Source organism: Oxyura jamaicensis, chromosome Z (assembly GCF_011077185.1).
Source record: "Oxyura jamaicensis isolate SHBP4307 breed ruddy duck chromosome Z, BPBGC_Ojam_1.0, whole genome shotgun sequence".
NCBI lineage: Eukaryota > Metazoa > Chordata > Aves > Anseriformes > Anatidae > Oxyura > Oxyura jamaicensis.
The window spans coordinates 81,166,280-81,183,762 of NC_048926.1; the positions used below are offsets into that span (position 1 = coordinate 81,166,280).

At 36.6% G+C, this 17,483-nt stretch overlaps 1 protein-coding gene across 7 annotated transcripts in view; it reads right to left on the bottom strand.

The window, feature by feature from the left end:
* KIAA0825 (KIAA0825 ortholog) overlaps nucleotides 1-17,483 on the bottom strand; it is a 252,687-nt gene that overhangs the window by 212,872 nt on the left and 22,332 nt on the right. For all 7 annotated transcript variants that reach the window (XM_035310864.1, XM_035310865.1, XM_035310863.1 and 4 more), the window contains one exon: nucleotides 4,574-4,713. In XM_035310864.1, the coding sequence (XP_035166755.1) occupies nucleotides 4,574-4,704 (131 nt within the window). In that variant the 5' untranslated portion in view covers nucleotides 4,705-4,713. The remainder of the gene's footprint in view (nucleotides 1-4,573; nucleotides 4,714-17,483) is intronic.

Here is a 17,483-nt window from a genome sequence, read left to right on the forward strand (position 1 = left end):
TCCTTTCCTTTCCTTTCCTTTCCTTTCCTTTCCTTTCCTTTCCTTTCCTTTCCTTTCCTTTCCTTTCCTTTCATAAATACTAAATCCAAGTGTCTATTACCAATGTTTTTCCTGTCATGTTGGCTGTAGTTAAAATTCTTGTGAATATTCAACCTCCACTTGGGATTTAGGATGGAGATTCCAAGACTTTGCCTATTCTTTTGAATAAGAAGCAAGTGAGGTGTAGCTCCTACCTGAAAATTCCCGAAAGGAACAAGCCACAATTTTCTTCAAAATAAAATAGAAAATAAAAATAGAGAGAAAGACAGCCCTTGCAGCACATCTCAATTTAAAAATACATGAGCCCTTGCATACTGCCATTCTGGTACAGAAAAATGCAATGAGACAGCAGCGCTTAACACCTTGTCTGAAACTCCCGTCCCTTTGCTGTGAAGTGTTAATGGTGGGAAGTATTCCTAGGCACAACAGCAGAGTTGTAAACAACATCCCAGAGAACTGGAAAGCATCATACTGGCATCCTGGTCAAGGCACTTTCCAAATAATCCTGAAGTCTGCAAGTTAAGCATCTTGTCCTGATTATAAGGACTTACTCAAGTCCTGATGATAATTTCTATGAACAGTTATGGGACAAGATGCAATGCTACAAGTACTTAGTAGTCTTGACCTCACTGGAGCCCTTGAAACAAGACCTTCAATGAAACTCCCAGATGACTGATTTACTGTTAATTAGACAGAGGGTCAGCTTGAAGTTTATCAGAGTGAAGTCAAATTAAGCCTCTGCAAAAAGCCCTAGAAAGATACGGTCTCCTGTGTATCACAGAAATATAATTGTTAGTAAATAATTTTGCTGAAGTCTGAATAATTCTTCTGTTGAAGAAGACCTAGAATACCTCACAATGTCCTGCAGCCTCATAGCATCTGTTGGCACTCTATTGACACTAAAATCAGCCAGCCACCCACTGAAGTGACAACAGTGCACATGCACGCGCATGCACGCGCACACAAATCATCAGCTGCTGAAGAGCCTACAAAGCTTGCAATCACATTTAAGCTACACAAACTCGCCTTATTTTCTGCTTAGTAGTAGTAAATATCACTCAAAAGTTTAGCTCTGTGAATTACTCCTAAATTAACCGTTATGAACTCTTAGGCGTCCACACTGGAAGACAAAAAATCTAGCAGCTCAGTTTTGAGGAACGATTAAAGTCAGAGCAAATGTGAGGGGAAATACCGGAGACAAATGGCAGTCCTAATGAAATTATGAATACAGCTTCATGTTTTAGAATAACCCGACACTACCACTGCACTCAGAACTGGGCAGCAATGACAATGGCTTAGAGAGTTCATATTCACCTCCCTGTGTAAACTACTGCAGAAATAAAGTTCACATTCAAGTCTAATAAGAGCTCTGCTATATAATAGTGAATGAATGAACCACTTATTGCCTTAAAACTTAGAAATAAAACAATTTCCCACAGATGCCTTTTTTTTTTTTTTTTTTCCCTTTGTTATAGTGTCAAATAGAATTGGTACAATTCAAAAATACAGAAAGTAATTCAAGAGCTGGAAAGCGTATCTGATTTGTTGTGTCACACAATTTTATAAAAGCTATTCAGTTGGAAGGCAATAAATGAGCATTCAAGTGATTTACACACTTCTGGATCATAATTTTTTACACAATGTTTTATTTTTAAAAATATATATATGCTGTATACTATTATGTTTATTCTCTGTGGTATAATAAAATCATAAATCTATCTGATGAAAAATAGATTGTATTCCAATTGTATCACTGTAGCACATAGAGCTGCTCTTATCATACCACTTACAAAGATCAATGGTAACGTGAAAATGATTTCATTCCATGCTACCTCTAATATATTAGCAATAAAGGACTGTTTTTAATTTAAAAGTCACATCAGCTGCTGTCCATCTTCTTTTAAACTCCTCTCAATTTCTGAAACTGACATATTACAGGAGCAAAATATCACCTGGCAGCAACAGGGCTTTCTGACTTTCCCCGAGAAAATTAGTTGAAAAACTAGCTTAAGTGTCAATTCAACAGAAATGCAAAGCTTTTCCTGACTTGTGTTGCTGTGCTACCACACCCTAATCAAGTTACAGAACTTACAACCTTCAGATCTTACAAAACTTAGAAGCAAAGTCCCATCTAATTTGTAGGACTGAATCTATGAGAGGGGCATTCTTAAAAACGCAAATATTTTGCGTTTTTAACAAGTATTAACATACTTGTTAAATATGCCGGCACTGTTTTTCCCAGATACGTAACACCATACACCAAACACACCTTCGGCTCTTTTATGACATCAAACAAAGGAAGTGTCAGCATTCCACTACCATCAACAGCTGGAAAGTTGTAAAATGAAATTGCACTGTGCAGTGGTCCACAGCTCAAAACATATCTCCCAGATCTTCAGTAACATCGTTACCTTTGGGTAGCTACTATAAAAAAATCTGTAATCACTAAGATTTTAAGCAAAATTCTGAAAAGTGAGATATTGATAATATTATTAATAATAATAATAAACCTTAAAAAAAAATCTCAGCTTGGCGTAATGAATATAACAGTAATTCAGAGATGACCTAAATCAGTTTTCAGTGACGTACAGCAAAGATTTGCCTCCATTATTCAGGAAGTTGTCTGGTAGCAGACAAAGACCTCTCACACATGTGGCCTTCATTAAAATTACATGATCAAAAACCAAATGTCATTCAGGACATTCTTTGAGGTCATGACTCTACAACATGCTTTGCTATCTAAAGGCAAACATTGTCAAAATTTAACACAAGATGATGGTTCTTGTTATATCTCTGAATGTATAAAGGACACAATCCATTTGCATAAGAGCATCTTTCACAATATTTAAAATACTCCAGAACGTATTTTTAAAGTACCAAAAGAGCTTAGCCACCAAATGCACCACCACTTTTCAAAGCAGAAAGGCACAATACCTTTAAGTGATTTTCCCATACTCATGCAGACAGTGGGCATCAACAAATAACTTTTTCAGTCCTTCACAGTTTCCAAAGCATTGATTTTTGTGAACTAGCATGTAGCAAAGAAATGGACAATGAAATAAATTGCAAACCAAATTCTAGTTAGAAAATCTGGTATTGCAGCATAAATGAAAGAGGTAAAATAATTTTATAAGAAATATTTGTACTAACTTGCTCTATCTGCTTTTGTTAGAACTGTTTAACGGACACCATGGGTTCAAATTTTACTTTTTTGTAAAATCTGCAGCTCTTAGTGAATAAAAATTATTTTAGCTACAGAAAATACAACTGCAATGGAAGCCTCAAGGCTCCATTTTAGGGCCAGTCCTCTTCCATGTTTTTATAAACGATCTGGATGTAGGAATAGAAGGTATTTTGAGCAAGTTTGCTGATGACACCAAACTTGGAGGAGTCGTGGACTCGGATGAGGGTGGAAAGGCCTTGCAGAGGGATCTGGATAGGTTGGAGAGCTGGGCGATCACCAACCGCATGAAGTTCAATAAGAGCAAGTGCCGGGTCCTGCACCTGGGACGGGGAAACCCTGGCTGCACGTACAGACTGGGCGATGAGACGCTGGAGAGCAGCCTAGAAGAGAGGGATCTGGGGGTCGTGGTAGACAGCAAGTTGAATATGAGCCAGCAGTGTGCCCTGGCAGCCAGGAGGGCCAACCGTGTCCTGGGGTGCATCAAGCACGGCATCGCTAGTAGGTCAAGGGAGGTGATTGTCCCGCTCTACTCTGCGCTGGTGCGGCCTCACCTCGAGTACTGTGTGCAGGTCTGGGCACCACAGTATAAAAAGGACATGAAACTGTTGGAGAGTGTCCAGAGGAGGGCTACGAAGATGGTGACAGGCCTGGAGGGGAAGACGTACGAAGAACGGCTGAGGTCACTGGGCCTGTTCAGCCTGGAGAAGAGGAGGCTGAGAGGAGACCTCATCACAGTCTACAACTTCCTCGTAAGGGGGTGTCGAGAGGCAGGAGACCTTTTCTCCATTAACACCAGTGACAGGACCCGCGGGAACGGGGTTAAGCTGAGGCAGGGGAAATTTAGGCTTGACATCAGGAGGGGGTTCTTCACAGAGAGGGTGGTTGCACACTGGAACAGGCTCCCCAGGGAAGTTGTCACTGCACCGAGCCTGTCTGAATTTAAGAAGAGATTGGACTGTGAACTTAGTCACATGGTCTGAACTTTTGGGTAGACCTGTGCGGTGTCAAGAGTTGGACTTGATGATCCTTAAGGGTCCCTTCCAACTCAGGATATTCTATGATTCTGTGATTCTATGATATATGGTTTTTTTCTTCCGCTATCACAACTACTACAATAATTCCCAAGATTAAGACGATTCAAATGTTAAAATTACCATGCAGAGAAACACCAGAGCACAAATATTAGATGACATTAAAATGTGTTAAATGCTCAACCAGTAACGTTGAATTACTATGGAAATAATGAGAATTTTAACCTACAGCTAGAAAAGAAAGAAGACAAAGGGTGTATTTCTTCCTAAACGTAATGACTTTTGCTAACATTTAGAGTACAAATAAAACTCTCTTTACCTGGAAGAATTCTTCTTTATTTTTTCATCAATATCATTAAGGACTTGTTGGAACTCCGATTCTCCAGGAAGGACATCCAACAAACAGTCTAAATTGGAAGAATCGAGAGAATACTCTCCTCCCCACTCCATATTCAGAATCTGTAAAATACAAGGTAAGTACATAAAAATAGTTAAATAAGGAAAAAATCAGACTGTAAGTATCAACTTTTACAAGATGTTGAAATAATGAATTACATACATTACTACTGGAAGTATTTGTGTAGGAAATTATAAAATCAGTGTTGAATAGCAAACCTTTTGCCTGCTTCTCAGTACCGTTCTATAGAGAAGTATACCTGTAAAAAAGATACAAATTTCATATCTTGCATTTTTCTTTTTTAAAGAAACAGTTATTTTATCTCAATTGGAGTAGTAACTTTGTTTTCTGGAATGGAAGCACATCATCACAGTTAGCTAGAACCTAAAAAAATTCAGATCAAAACACTTCAGTGTGCCTGAAAACAAGAGACATCAAGCTTTTGAGATGTCTTTCTCAGTGACTTACTTGATACCTATTTTGCCAAAACCTAAGTCAAATCAACTGGTCTACTCAAACCTAATAAGACACTAAATCCCAGGAGTCTCTACATCATAAGCAAAGCACTAGCAGAGTGCCGCTATTTTTTGAGAAATAATGAAGTTGGTTTTACAACTAGTGATGACTTAGTACTAAAATTAAAGAAAAAATTACTTAAAATTGGAAAGTTTTTAATAACTAGCCTATTTAATGTCTACTATTTATTAACACTACTCATATTCCGGCAGTAACTTGAGGCAGAGATGTTATTATTCAGATATGCGCAATATTTGGGCAACAGATTATGATGAATTAACCATTCACCATTTTTCTTACAAGCAATAAAAGTTTATGAAACAAGCACTATGTTGGCCAACCAAGATTATTTTAATATTTTAGAGTACAAACTGTGATAACAGAAATGACAAAATGCATACGTAATTTTCTGAACAATGAAATCTTGAAAAATCAGAATTAGCTTTATTTACATTGTAAGCCTAATTTAGGTTATGGAAAACACCACACAATTACCACTGTCATTGTGGTTCATATTATCTTTTGGATAGGGACTCACTACATTTTCACTAAAAAATATGCTTGCTGTACCACCAACCCTTATTGAAAAACAGATCACGAGTGCCTACTCTGCCAGTATTCAAATGCAAACCCATCAAGACTGATACTTTTTCCTCAAACACTGTTTCTTTGTACTTAGTATCAAGATCTCTAAAGGACTAAACCCTTAACTGAGCAGAAAGTTGCTCATTTCTTACATGAATCTTAATAGTGATGGCATGAATAACACTTTTTAACCCTTGTTGCTGCTGGTAGATGTTACCCTTTTTTTTCTTTCCTTTTTTTTTTTTTTTCCTGGGGAAATTCTTCTGGTCACATTTGTGGAATTTACCTAGCAGCACTACTGTAAAAATAAACTGATGGATTCTAAGTGAACATTCTGCAAACACGTGCTCCAAAATACACATGACATTAAGACTGAAGATCAAGATAGTACGTTTGGTCAAATATGAGTACAAAATTATAAATAGCAGAACTGCCCATTTCTTCAGAAGTGTCACCATTGATTCTGGGTTTGGTCTTTCAAAAAGAAAAGTTAAAGCCTGAAGGTCCTGTAGAGCCTTGCACATCTTGCACATCTGAATGAACAGTATAAAACACACAGAGCCACGAAATATTTATTATATCATTTTCTTAAATTCTCAGAAGCTAAAGAATACCCCTTCATAAATAACAATTCCGAGACTTCTCAGCATTCTGGAGTGTAGCTGAAATTCAGTCACCCTTCTGGTTAAAATGTCTGGATGCAAACCAAGTGCATCATGTAATGTATCGAGGGAGGATCGGTCTTTGAACATAAGACTCAAAGTATCTTAACCGATGTTGCTGTATTTAAAGACACTGTAATTAAAAGTAGAAGTTAAAAAGCGTTCTCCCAAATGCTGAAAAACTTCAGTCAGCCACTCTGGCAAAAAAACAGTGAGCCAACTAAGTTGCTCAACAAATGCAAAAAGATTAAACAGTGCTTTATGAAACAGAGCTAAAATGAGTACTGAAAATAAAGCTGTTTACTTGTGTATGATACTATTTATATTCAGACATGGTCACACAAATCCATTCCCTTTTCTCTGAAGAATTACTTGAGTTTATACAGAATGTGACACTAACTCTATTCAACACCTATAAATGAAACCCATCTTTTATTGAATTACTCTTCCAGAACAGCCAAAGATTGGTGTAAAATGTACTGTACAATAGATACATATAATGAAAAAAAAAAAAAAAAAACACGCATTTGAATGATGCAAAGTTTTCATAAAATCGCTGTGCAATCAAAATTTAATATTTGTTCCTCATTTTTTTTTCCTTTCATGGCAGCCAAAATAAGCTTGTGTTTCACAGAAAAATACCAGTACAGTTTACAGACCACTTACTGTTTAAAAAATTCATCATATGAAAAAAATCACCTTGTAAACACGACAGCCTAGTTTTCACGTATGCATTTCTGTAAGGCTTCTATGTCATACTTTCCCAGTTCACTTGTCAAAACAAGGTAATTATTTTTCTCAGTCTTGGTTTGTGGGGAAAAAAGAAGCAATTGATTAACCAATTTCCAGGTACTGTTTTACATGGTCAACAGCAACTCCTTCACACAGAAATCTAAATATTTCTGTAATACGAGACTATCACAAGAAGAAGCAAAAAGCAAAGTGAAAACGTGGCAGAAGGAAGGCGTAAGTACCTCGAGGCATAAACTGCTTCAGACTGAGCAGGGACGCCACTGTTCCTTGGGTGCCCTGGTGGGCCCCGCCGAAGCAGACCACCGCCTGCTCTGCTCCGCCACGGGGGTTATCCCCTTCTCCTAGGGGAGTCGTGGCTGCTAACTGACAGCCAGCACGGCGAAGCCCTCCTGAGATGGTGGAAAAGTGATTTTTGTTAAGAGAGGAACCCGTGTCTTCACATTTTTATTACTTGTAATGTTACAGGGGAAAAAACTGTCTTTCGTACTCCTAATTCTTTCAAAGTGTTTCAGATTTAACAATGCACTGCTTCTGCAAATGTAAATAACTTAACAATAGCTGCATCAATAGCATCGTTCTATTGGTTTTGTATTAACTCTTACAGGGAAATATTATGTGTTCCGAGGCAATTGATCTCACAGAACTGGATTCAGGTGTAGCACAACGGTAAGAGCTACAGTTCTTATCAAAATATATTAGAGGGCCACCGATCACCACTTGAATGATGTAGCAGTCACTCTCTTTTGGTAGCTACTCAGGAAAGGTAACCTATGTACATGTAGCTCAACAAGAAATAGCTTTCTTATTTTAACCCACCTCTAGTTTTAAATTTAACATTTAAATGTTTTTATTTTTAGTACCAGCATGATTTAACTTCACTGTAACAATACGGCACCTCTAACAAACCTAACATTAAGAGTTGATTTTTATCAGGGACAGTGTATTTGTAAAAACATTACGGAAGATTCAGGTTGATGTAACAGATTGATACTTTTTTTTTTTTCTTTCAAATTCATACATAATTTGAAAATTTCTTTTCAAATACATACTTGTCACTTTTTTTTTTTTTTTTTTTTTAACCACTTCAGGAGTGCTTTTCACTGCTTTGTGCGAGTTTTTTATTTCAGTGTCAATGAAAAGGAAGCAATCTTTTCATAGAAGTCCTAAATAAAATGATAATTAGTTCAGATCAGGTATTTTCTCATTCTGAGAATAAACATTATTGTTGTGAAAACCCTTCCATTACAGAAATACATAGAAATTTAAAGGAATTTCTAGGATTAATTTCCAGTTTGTAAGGATTATATTTAAAGTAATAAACATTTGTTCTCAGACAAATAGTTTGTCACAAGCACGTGGACCTAAAACTGAGGTAGATTTTTGTGCAGGCATTTTCACTAAATGAATATACACGTACAGCATACCTGCATACCTGCCTAAATCACAATATCTAACTATAGATTCATAGTCTAACATATTGTAAGTTAGATATGCAGCTGTGGATCTCCCAGTCCCAGAATAAACCCTATTCTTTTTAAATACAAATCATTAGTCTTTCATTACCCTGGGTAAAACATTACTAAGTAAGTCACTTTAACAGCATGGAAATCCATTCCAACATTTCTAGCAACTTTCTAAGTGTTGACAGTGCTATTTATTGATAAATACTTGGCACTGTTACTCCTTAATTTCTCTACAGCACTTCAGGCGGTTAAGATTCTCGTTTTGACTTCAGTGGGTTTCAGATACCACTGGACAGAATCAACCACCAATTTTTTGGTTATAGTTACATGTGACCTGCAGGGTAAAAAAATACAAAATAAATACAAATTTAAAGTTCAGTTGGCCTGGAATTTCCTCTGAAATCAATTGCCTAGTGTAATGGAAAATTAATTAGTTGGGTCCTTTAGGCCCTTTTGCAGAGAAAATAAAAATAGTACCTGTGTGTTGAAGGAAATCAGAGCAGAACTGAAGCACTAAGCGTAAAGACAGACTTGGTGTTAATCCTCCAAGTAAACTTAAAACCTTCTAGTGCTTTCACAAGAAACCTTGAACACATTTATGCAACCTCTACTTAAACTGAGAAGTTTTAGGAAGTACACCATTTCACAACATAAAGATCCAAAGAGAGACTGCCCCACTTGCCTTTGAGCATCCAGCTGAGCCAAATGAACAGCAGGTCTTCAGCAAGAAGACAAAACTAACCATTAAGGTGTCAATAAAATCCAGAGGTAGGCTTCTCTACACACCCTAGTGTGTACGAAATGATGGAAACCTTAGCACAATCTACTACTTAAGCACTGGCAGATATGTAATGGAACCAACTATTTACGGGCTGTCACACCAAGTATATGATGCTTACTCTGATAAAAGGTCTTTAATTCCCTGTATTGCTATGCTGGTAAGGCCAGAACATGACACATTATTTAACACATTTATTTAAGCAGACTGAAAATTAACGATCTTAATTAAATGAATTTCAAATAATTTTAACATAAGTAGTTTGACAAAGGTAAGGAATTAAATACTGTTTGTGTTTAATAGGAAGGATAAGAAAAAAAAGTCTTCAGTTTGGATATGATAATTTACCTTTGTGTTTCACCATGGAAAGAATATTTTGATTGTATCATAACTTTGGTTATTTACCACAACCAGCACAATCCCCTTCAGTGGAAAAAAAAAAAAAAAAAAAGCAAGCAAACAAACAACAACAACAAACACCAGGTAGGCTGCTATTGCTTTATTAAAATCAGTGATTTTTAAATCAGGATTTGTGTAAGCTGAATCTAATTATTCTACAACTCTGCCATTTGGTCTTTAAAAAGTCAGTCAAAGAGTTAAACAAGAAATCAAGACCTGCCATGAATTTCATTCACTTAATGTCCATCTATTATTTTAGCTCCTCTAAAGGACACTTTTTTTTTTCCAAATAATTTAAATACTATTCTTAGTATTTTTCAAGGTATCTTTTAAATAGCTATTTATATTTTGAATTTAAATAGTAATTTACAAATATAAAATATTTAGAAACCACTACGCAATACACATACGCATTCAGCAACATTTTTTTTTCAAATTATAACACCCTGCACTTCAGCACAAAATTCTTTGTGTAAATGCAACCTAAGCACCATGGTGATCAAACTTTTTGGACTGTAACAGACAATCCAAATATCTGAAAGCTTACTTTCACGTTACGTGATTTTACACCTAGTGATCTTATCCCACACATATCCAGGAAAATAAAATAAAACGATTACCATTAGCATTACTTTAAGAAGAGGATGTCAGTGTACCAGTGATTTGTAAACGTGGACATTCCAAAGTGCAGCACTGTATACACACAGAGCTAGCCAAATCTATTTTTTTTTTTTTTGATACTTCTTATCTTACAGGTGATATCTTTTTATTGCTCTAACATCTCTGTGAAACTAGAGGGGATGAGAGAATTGACAAGATTTTTCATCACTGAGCTTATGTTCCGAAGTATCGTCTTAACAATGACTTCCCTTATCTGCATTTAGTTGCGCAACTGTTCCCAGGTGCTTTACTACACATAAGATGTCATCTGCGATCACACAGCAGGCAGAGATAGGGATGGCAGTGGCTTGAGATAACATTCATTGCGAAATTCCTACTGTTCCGGACTCTGCATCTCTGAATATTTAACATTTTTTGGAAACCACATAGGGTTTACACAAGAAATAAATTCAAAAATCATAATTTCTAGAGCTCTGCTCTGATACAGTAAAAGCTTTTTACCCAACCTTCCGTGGGAAAAATCCTTTCAAAAATTGTATCACTGTCTAAAATAAAGACTGCTAAAAAAAAAGTAAAGAAATTAAAATTTCTGTCTATAAAATAACGCAACCCTTTTTTGGTTCTGTTAATTGTCAGGTACAGAAGATGCCTATTTAAATTTTGCAATTGCCCTATATATTCACCCATTTCCCAGGCTTTCCTGAAACACACACAGCTTTTACAAAAATAATAACATCTAGTTCCAGAAAAAAATATATATATATATGTGTATATATATATATATATATATATTCAATGCATACCAAAAATAGTCTTCATGAGGGTAGTATTTAAATAATATTTGGAATGCCACGAATAATTTTGACACAAGTTTTAGTAAAAACATTTTATAACGTTCCCCCTGAAGACATTTTATATTTAAATGTTAATTTTATATTCTTTAGTTATTACTCACCATACATATAATACATTTTCCCTTGCATTTTTCAAGGAAATATTCTCAGGATCTATAATTAAATTTGCAACCATATTCGGCACATTCTGCCTACAACTCTGCCCTTATAAAAGACAGCAAATTCCCCCAAAGTGGGCATAAGATATATTCCACTAAGTGGAACCGAAGAAACACAGTCCTCACTTTGGCTTGTACCTAAAGCAGTAATATTAGATTGCAGTTCTCCAATCTCATGCAGCCATAAAATGATCATTACTGCCCAAAGCCTTGAAAACAGACTAGATATGTTGCTCTTGTAGAAATCTTCCTATTCTAAGAATCAGTTAATGTGCATTTCTGACAAATGTGGTACGCCGTTATTTGTGGGTTCTTCAACCTATGAAGCTTTGTGCTGTTTTCTAGAATTCTGTATGTGCAAGAACTTAAAACTAAGATCTATGAGTTCTCCTTCCCACCTCACCTGCATTCTTTGGGCTTCTCACAGCAAGTTGCTGAGAATACAAAGCGAAGGAATCAGCCATGCTTTCTTAGATTTCCTCCTACTCAGGACCGGTAAGAGATGCTCAAAGACATAATCCTCGTTTACATAAACTTAATCAAACACTGGTGGCCAAAGGCAGTGGATTCCAAAGAGGAACATGCCATCTGGAGTTGCAAAGAACCTCCTGAGGAGTTATGTCAGAAAACAAAAGTGATAAAGCGTAACGTGATTTCATAACCAACAGAAAAGAAGAAACGGCCATCTTCTGAGTGGAGCTCTTGAGTGGAACGGTCTTATAGCATCTCCCAGCTGGGTACCCTGTAGCTGGAGTCCCACCGTGTACAATATCAAAGATTCACCGTCTATCAACAAGCTATCCATTCGTAAAGATAAAGAAGGCTGCAAGATGCCACTCCTCGTATAATTCATTTTCATGACCTCGTGTAATTCATTTTCATGACCGTAGTTCTATTATACGTAATAAATTTAAAAATAAGAGTAAACCTGGTGCAATGTTTTCTTCTTCAGAAATGGCTTAAGGCCTTTCCCAAAAAATTCGATAGTCCGCTTTTCTGCTATTGCCATATGCACAGAAATGCAGCTTAAAATCCTCCTGCCACTGTGATTGAAGTTGCATCAATCAATCTCATCGTCAAATGCATATGCTTTATGGATGATGAGTGTTTCAGAAACTATTTTCAATTACAAAAATAATTACTGATCGGTAGACTAAAGTAATCACTAATGTATAGAAAAGGGATTTTTAGAAATCTAAGTACAAATATTTTCTATGTATGTTTTCTTATCATCTTTTTTATTATTAATGTTATCTGCCAAGAAAACACACAATAACTAGAGTAATTTCAAAATAGCACATGGTATTTCATTTATTTTCCACACCGATTGCTCAGGATCGTAACTACTGACTAACTTTTACATAACAGTATGAGAAAATATCTGAGACCAATAGTTTACCCAGAAACATTGCGCGGCATTGCAGTTTTTTTGTTTGTTTGTTTTTCCTGAAGGACAAAAAGGTAAGAAATCTCCTGTATGTGAGACTAATGGTGCATCTATTGCAGAACTGTCTTTTCACCTATGGCAATAGGAAATGCTATTTAGGGATAATATGTGAGCTTTCTCACTTTCTGTCATGTACAAAGAAAGAAAGAAGAGGTAATGCTTCATAAACCCCCAAATCCCCCAGAACTATACTCTAAAATAGACCTGCTATAGCCTTCCAATCTTGCTTGCCATTAATGGTTTAAAAGAAATGTACCTACTGAACTAATCTTTTAACACACCTGTAAAGAACCTCACATATACCATTTTCAATTAAAAACCTGCAAATACATAATAGATATTTCTATACTTACCCCAGAAGCCTTTTCTCCTCTTGTTTATTGGAAAATCCTTCATCCTGGAGCAATACTCTTTGAGGACAATGGTATTTAAAGGAAAGAAATTTCAAGACCTTTGAGGTCTTACAGTTCGGTAGATCAGATACAGAGTTGTTAGAATGTTATCAGGGAATAAATAGCCTTCCAATGAAAGTATTATATTTAAAAAGGACTACAAAAAAAAGTCTGTGACCACAGCTTTTGAAAGGTTGGCTGCATTTCAGTCCGTTCACTCCTGGACATTCTACTTTCTTCCATTACTTCTCAATTTAAAAGTTTAAAAGAGTTTGAAAAATGCCAATTTTATAAAAATGAAATACAGGAACACTCCATAGACATGCCTCTTAGGTGGGTCCAAGTTTATAGAGATGACCTTAGGGGCTTGCTTAGTAGTAGAGGTATTATGGGTTATTTCTTTTCCCAAAAAATATTATCAAAGCTTCTTAATACATTCTACACATAATCATACAAAAGGTGTTACTGACAACAGGACACGAGGTGTCCATTAAATGTTCTTGTTTCTTTTTTTTTTTTTTCCTTCTTTCATTTCTTAAATCAAAACTTTGAATTAATTTTCACTGACATGACGTGCAAAGGTTTCATGTCATGCTGAATATGTCAGTAAGGGTAATGAATTCACAACTGCTTCCCATTCATCTATGATTTTCAGCTTCATAAAGCCATCAAGCTTCTCTTTCCCTTAAAAATAAATAGATAAATAAAGTAATGACACTCTATTTCCTTTTATCTTTTACACAGTGGAGTATGCATACTGAAACACACACTATCTAGAACGTTAGGCATCTACAAGCTTACAAGATAAAGTCATTTTGGAGCAAAACGCATCTACTTGCTTTCCCCATGCTCAATATTTAGGATTATACAACGGAGACACCAAGCTACTTAGTCACTTTCTCATCCAAACCTTCAGAGCAACCTGTAAATTAAATCAGATTTGTCTTAAAGATGCAATTCCCATCTTTGAATTCGTAAGAAACCTATGCTGCTCTTACTTCAGGTAAGTCACCAAATTCACAATGGAGCCCAGGAGAGACACAAAGTACTTTTGGCTGACAGAATTTTGTTATGTACAATCCGTAAGAGGACAGTGGACAAAGCCAGAGTGAATAATCATAAAGACATCTGTTTCACTTTTCTCTCAGAAAAAGGCTTTTCACTGTAGCATAAATGACAACAATGATATCTGACCTATAACGTCTTCCTCCTCACTGTCCATAGCTTTTTCTTTCTTAACACACATATATGTGGAATGCAGGGGAAAAAAGGCTATTTCCTGCTCTTTTTTTTTTTTAATGTACTCTTTAATGTACTCTTTTCTATTTAATGCATTAATTGCTTTCTCATCCTATCCTTCAACAACCTTTTTTGTGTTCCTGCTTTTCAGTCTAGTTTCCAAAGAAAACTGAGCTTGTGCAACCATTATCTCTGTGTATCTGTCTCTCTCTATGTTGTCCCAGGCTCATCCTCTCACCAATCTCAGCCCAAGTTTTGCAAAGGTGTCGAAAAGCCTCAGAGAAAATTAAGTTCCTCTAAGTTTTGGGAACATAATTCAACAAATACAGAAGGAAATCACTGTAAATGACTCCGCTGAACTTAGAATTTGTAACCAGGCAAAATATTACGGTATTAAGCATTCCTCAGTAAAGATGCAGTTGTGGAAAGTGATGACCTGATGTCCTTAAATGCCAGGGAAAGGATGAGGTAGCTACCTCACAAAGATGTATGAAAAGCCTCAGTCCTCCTAGAAGGAGGAGGACACAAAGTGGGATCCCGATTCTAGCAATCAGTGACTACAGCTAACACCTTCCGCATAGATAACAGTGTTTTTGATTTGTGCTAGGTGGAGATTTAAGGAAGCAGGGGAGGTAAGAAAGTCTCCAGACACTTTTTGCAAAAAGTAACTGGATGGAGGCGTGAGTAAGAAATGAACACATTTTGTGGCTTTTGCTTGCGGTAAAAGCATCTACTTAGCCAGGGACTGCAGGGACGGCTAGATAAAGCACCTGGAAACTACCTAACCAAAAAAAATGAGGACACAGGTCTAAAAGGCTTGCTGCTGTCCAACTGCAGGAAAATAAATGCATTGTACTGGGAGAACTGAATTGCACATAGGATGCTTTTTTTTTTTTTTTTTTGAGAGAGTCCATCTGCAGTCCTTTGACTTCTTGGGATGCACGAGTAACCTGAGCTGCAAGTTCTGTGCTAACAAACCGTATTCCAAAGCAATATGGATGACCAGTGGAGCTGGGGAGACCTCAGCACAGCCAAGACAGGGCTTTGAAACAATCATGAAAGATATTTCCTGCCATGAACGCCCCCCCTGGAAAATGTCGGCTAGTGGATTCAGAATGGTCAGGTGACAGAAAGGATATGGACCATGCCAGAGCAAAATCCCAAGGTAGGATTTCAGGACACAGAGTATTATTAAATCCAGAGTCGGGTTGAGTCAAGAAGTCATCACTGATGCTGGATGACAAACAATAAATAACACACAATAAAATAAAATAAAATAAATAGAAACGGTCATCTGATTAAGGACACATATTATTCCTTAAAGAAAATCCCACGCAAGCTTGGATAAATTATCAGAATCAAAACCTGTAGTTCTAGGACAAAAGTTGCTACTCATTTTCCATGTGCTGAAAACGAAACAATCATGCTACATTTCTAAAGCTTGCCAAAGGACTTGGCATGCAGATAAGTTCTTAAGAACAACAGAAGAGTTAGATTGCACAATTTGTTAGTTTAGCTCATGAATAGTTTGTTACCAAAACAGACCAGTATTTCTTTAATTTTGACTTCAAAAGATGGTTATTAAATACAGTGTTTATACCTCAGCTTAGATGTATTTTGCAAAATACGTTTTCCAAGATCTTTGTAATTAATCAGTAGGCAAGATGGAAAGGAAGGGAGAAAGGAAAGAAGGAAAAGGAAAGGGAGGAAAAAGGAGGGGGGAAAAGGAGGAAAGAAGGGAAGTTGCATATCATTGTGATTTGTCCTGTTGCTTTTATGTTTACCTCTTTTAGTTAATATTTCTTAGAACTTACTGAAAATTGTACCTAAAAAATTGTATTTTGTCACCTACAATGATAGTGAATGCACTACTGATTATATTGTGAATGTTTCATTTACTACTTAGCACATCAGGTTATTTTCAATATCCAACCTTCTGTTCTCTCAAGAAATAGTATTTGGCTACTGGCATTTTCTTTTCCTTTTTTTTTTTCTTTTTTTAAAGATGAAAGTGAGGTACTCAGAGAAGTTCTTTACTTAAGGCTATACTAATTTATATTTTTAATTTAAAAAATGTAACAGTTCTCTTTGCTGTTTTAATCACAGTATTTTATCTCAAAATTTTAATACAGTATTTTTGAAGAACTTACTTTTTTAGCAGTAACTTTTGACCAAAGACTGATTAGCTACATCACACAAAGCACTTTTGCATTTACTTTGTAAAATACTTCATTCTCTAGTTTCTGCTTGGGATCTTACACGTTATTCAAATCTCCAGTGCTAAATAACTGTAGAGAAATATTACAAGTTTCAAACAAGAATTCCTGTATTGCATAAGGAATAGAGCGCTTTTATAAACAAAATAAATTCCATACTATAAATCATACAAGCTTTGCAAAAAAAAAATATTTATAAATATAATTTTTCTAGAAAAATGTTTCATAAAAAATGTTGTTTCTCTCCTCATAACCAAATCACACACAGACACACAGAAGTGTAGGGGTTGGAAGGGACCTCGACAGACCATCGGGTCCAACCCCCCTTGCAAAGCAGGTTCCCTAGAGCAGGCTGCCCAGGTAGGTGTTCAGACGGGCCTTGAATATCTCCAGAGAAGGAGACCCCACAACCTCCCTGGGCAGCCTGTCCCAGTGCTCCGTCACCCTCACCGTGAAGAAGTTCTTTCACACGTTGGGGTGGAACTTCCTGGGCTCCATTCTGTGGCCATTGCCCCTTGTCCTATCCCCATAAACCACTGAAAAGAGGTTGGCCAAATCCCTCCGTCTCCCATGCTTAACATATTTGTAAACATTGATAAGATCCCCTCTCAGTCTTCTTTTCTCCAGGCCGAACAGACCCAGGTCTCTCAGCCTTTCCTCGTAGGGAAGATGCTCCAGGCCCCGTATCATCTTTGTGGCCCTCCGCTGGACTCTTTCCAGGAGGTCCCTGTCTTCTTTGTACCGGGGAG